General features: G+C 41.7%; 1 protein-coding gene across 1 annotated transcript; it reads left to right on the forward strand.

Moving 5' to 3' along the window:
* The first annotated feature begins 480 nt into the window (after positions 1 to 480).
* LOC101895172 (mitochondrial chaperone BCS1) lies at positions 481 to 1,945 on the forward strand. Its single transcript, XM_059131949.1, has one exon. The coding sequence runs from the start codon at positions 611 to 613 to the stop codon at positions 1,541 to 1,543; it is 933 nt and encodes a 310-aa protein (XP_058987932.1). The 5' UTR covers positions 481 to 610; the 3' UTR covers positions 1,544 to 1,945.
* The last annotated feature ends 1,010 nt before the right edge of the window (positions 1,946 to 2,955 follow it).

The raw sequence follows: 2,955 nt of genomic DNA on the forward strand, positions 1-2,955 counted from the left end.
TATTCAAATTTGTAAAAATTGTTGAAAAACGCGAATTATAATAACCTCCGTATGACGTAGTGTAACAAAACATAAAAATCTACTTATATGTGCAAGAAAATAAATTTTGTTGACATATAATGTTCCCAAGCATGCATCTACCTGTATTCTTCTACTATGGTCTACCTGTATTCTTACAGCATGGTAACATGTAAACATGGCAGAAGAATACAGGTAGATGCATAAACGCTTAGGAGCATTTATATGTCAAAAAAATTTAAATGTTTTTTCAAATATAAGTAGATTTTTATATGTTTTATTATACGACATCATTTGGAGGTTATTATAATCCGTTTTTTCAACAATTCTTGCAAATTTATATAATTTTTCATTCAACATTTTCAATTTCAAAATTGGTTTGACAGTTCATTGTCCCAGCAGCTGCGTCGACGCGTCTACCTATATTCTTCTACCATGCATGTAAGTGTGATTCGTGACAGTTTGTTGTGTGTGAACACTTCGTAAACGTACGTGCGGCATATTTTAGGTAGACCTGTTATATGATCCCATTTCCTTGACAAGTTATATGATAACTTAGGTATTCCTAACTGACGGATATTGGAAATACGGAATGTTGCCTGATCTTCTGAATAGCTTATCGACGAATCCTTATTTTGGCGCCGGCTTTGGCCTTTTTGGAGTCGGAGCAGGTGCGGCGATTCTTCGCAAAGGCCTACAAGGGAGTATTGTATTGTTTAGACGACATCTTATGATTACATTGGAAGTACCGTGTCGTGATAAATCGTATCAATGGTTGTTGCAATGGATAACAGCTCACGCTGCTCGAGACACGCAACACCTTAGTGTTGAGACTTCATTTGTGCAAAAAGAAACTGGAAAAATTAAAACCAAGTACGATTTCATTCCCAGCATTGGAAAACATTTGATGCGATATAAAGGAGTGTGGATGCAGGTTGAAAGGTCGAGAGAACAACAGACTTTAGATCTGCACATGGGCGTTCCTTGGGAGTCGGTAACGATAACTGCGTTTGGAAGAAACAAACAGCTTTATTTTGAAATGTTAGAGGAGGCTCGACAATATGCACTTCAAGCAACAGAAGGAAAAACCATTATGTATACGGCTATGGGCTCTGAATGGAGGCCATTCGGACATCCGCGAAGGCGCCGCCCATTGTCTTCGGTTGTATTAGATAAACAAATATCAATGCGAATTATCAGTGACTGCAAGGAATTTATTAACAACCCCCAATGGTATGCAGACAGAGGAATACCATATAGAAGAGGATATTTATTATATGGTCCCCCTGGTTGTGGGAAGTCAAGCTTCATTACTGCTTTGGCAGGAGAACTAGAATATGGCATATGTTTACTTAACTTGTCAGAGAGAGGATTAACTGACGATAGATTGAACCATTTATTAAATGTTGCTCCGGAACAGTCTATAATATTACTTGAGGACATTGATGCAGCCTTCGCGTCCCGTGAAGATGTGCAGCACCAAAAAGCATCCCTCAATCTAATTATGTTGTGCAGGTTGGAGTAACCAAACTCCATAGTTGTGATTTCAAAAGACTCATGAAACGTGAGCCATTCTTCTGGCAATCCCGTAAAGGTAGGCAATGGATATATCTTCTCCTGGAGTGAATTCAAAATGGCGTCGACATTGGCAGAATTACCAAGCAGAGACTCTACGGCTTCTTTGGCAGAACCTTTCAGTGCATCCCTCAATCTCATTATGTTGTGCAGGTTGGAGTAACCAAACTCCATAGTTGTGATTTCAAAAGACTCATGAAACGTGAGCCATTCTTCTGGCAATCCCGTAAAGGTAGGCAATGGGTATATCTTTATGTGTGGAATGGACGTTGAGTTGTTGGCTGTGGAATTGTGGACGGACATTTCTGAGGTTACGGAAATTTGGTGAGTTGGTGCGTGAGACGGCGTATTCTCAGGATGTGATGGTAGCTGTTGCTGGCAAGATTGCGGCGGTTAATGAAGTGACGGTGTTGACTGATTATGCTGCAATGGATGGATGGTGGACTCAGAGTATGGCATTCATACTGTAATTATTAACTACCTCTGCGACTGCATCAGTATGAATGCTATTCAGACCCGCTTGATAGCCTTCATGATCTAGGGGCTCTCTCTTATATCGCTGGACCTCTCTCTCTAGATCGTGCAGGTCCTTCATGACACGCCTGGGTGGGGGAGTTCTATCCTCCATATGGTGGTTAGGGTGACTCCCACGATAACACCCAAGCAGGTATTGCAACGAAAGCATATGATTATGCTGACGTAAGGGAAGAACCTTCGTCTCCTCATGTAAATGGTCCACAGGAGTCATGAGGAGGCACCTGAAACAGTTCTCAGGGCGGCATTCTGGCAGGTCTGAATGCTTTTCCACTGCGTTGCACTTGTATTCGCCGACCACACTGGAGCCGCATAGCTAACCACAGACCGACCTATCGCTTTATAAGAAGTCAACAAGGTTTCCTTATCCGCACCCCAAGTGCTGCCGGCTAGCGCCTTGAGGACCTTGTTCCTACTTTTTATTTTATCGCAAATAGCTGTGGCTTGCGCGGAAGACTTGAACATGCTATCGAATGTGACCCCAAGGATTTTGGGGTAGTTGGTGGTCGGAATTATATGCCCCTCGACCTGCACATTCAGCTGTGTTCTCATCTCCGCAGTCCATGTGGTAAATTGTGTGGCCGTCGATTTAGTGGCGGATATTTTCATATTCCTCGCGTGGAAAGGCTAATTGTGAAAACATTTGAGTGACTAATTGTTATGGCATTTGAATGGCGGTTTCTAATAATTGTCTCTTCATTTGCGTGGCTAATGTTGACTGTATTTGCGTGGCTTGTTGTAATTGCATTTGCTTTGAATTATCAAGAAATTGTGTTTGCATTGCCTGAATTTGTTTTTGCATCGCTGTTATTTGCATCTTCATTTGAT

This window comes from Musca domestica, unplaced genomic scaffold (genome assembly GCF_030504385.1).
Source record: "Musca domestica strain aabys unplaced genomic scaffold, Musca_domestica.polishedcontigs.V.1.1 91, whole genome shotgun sequence".
NCBI lineage: Eukaryota > Metazoa > Arthropoda > Insecta > Diptera > Muscidae > Musca > Musca domestica.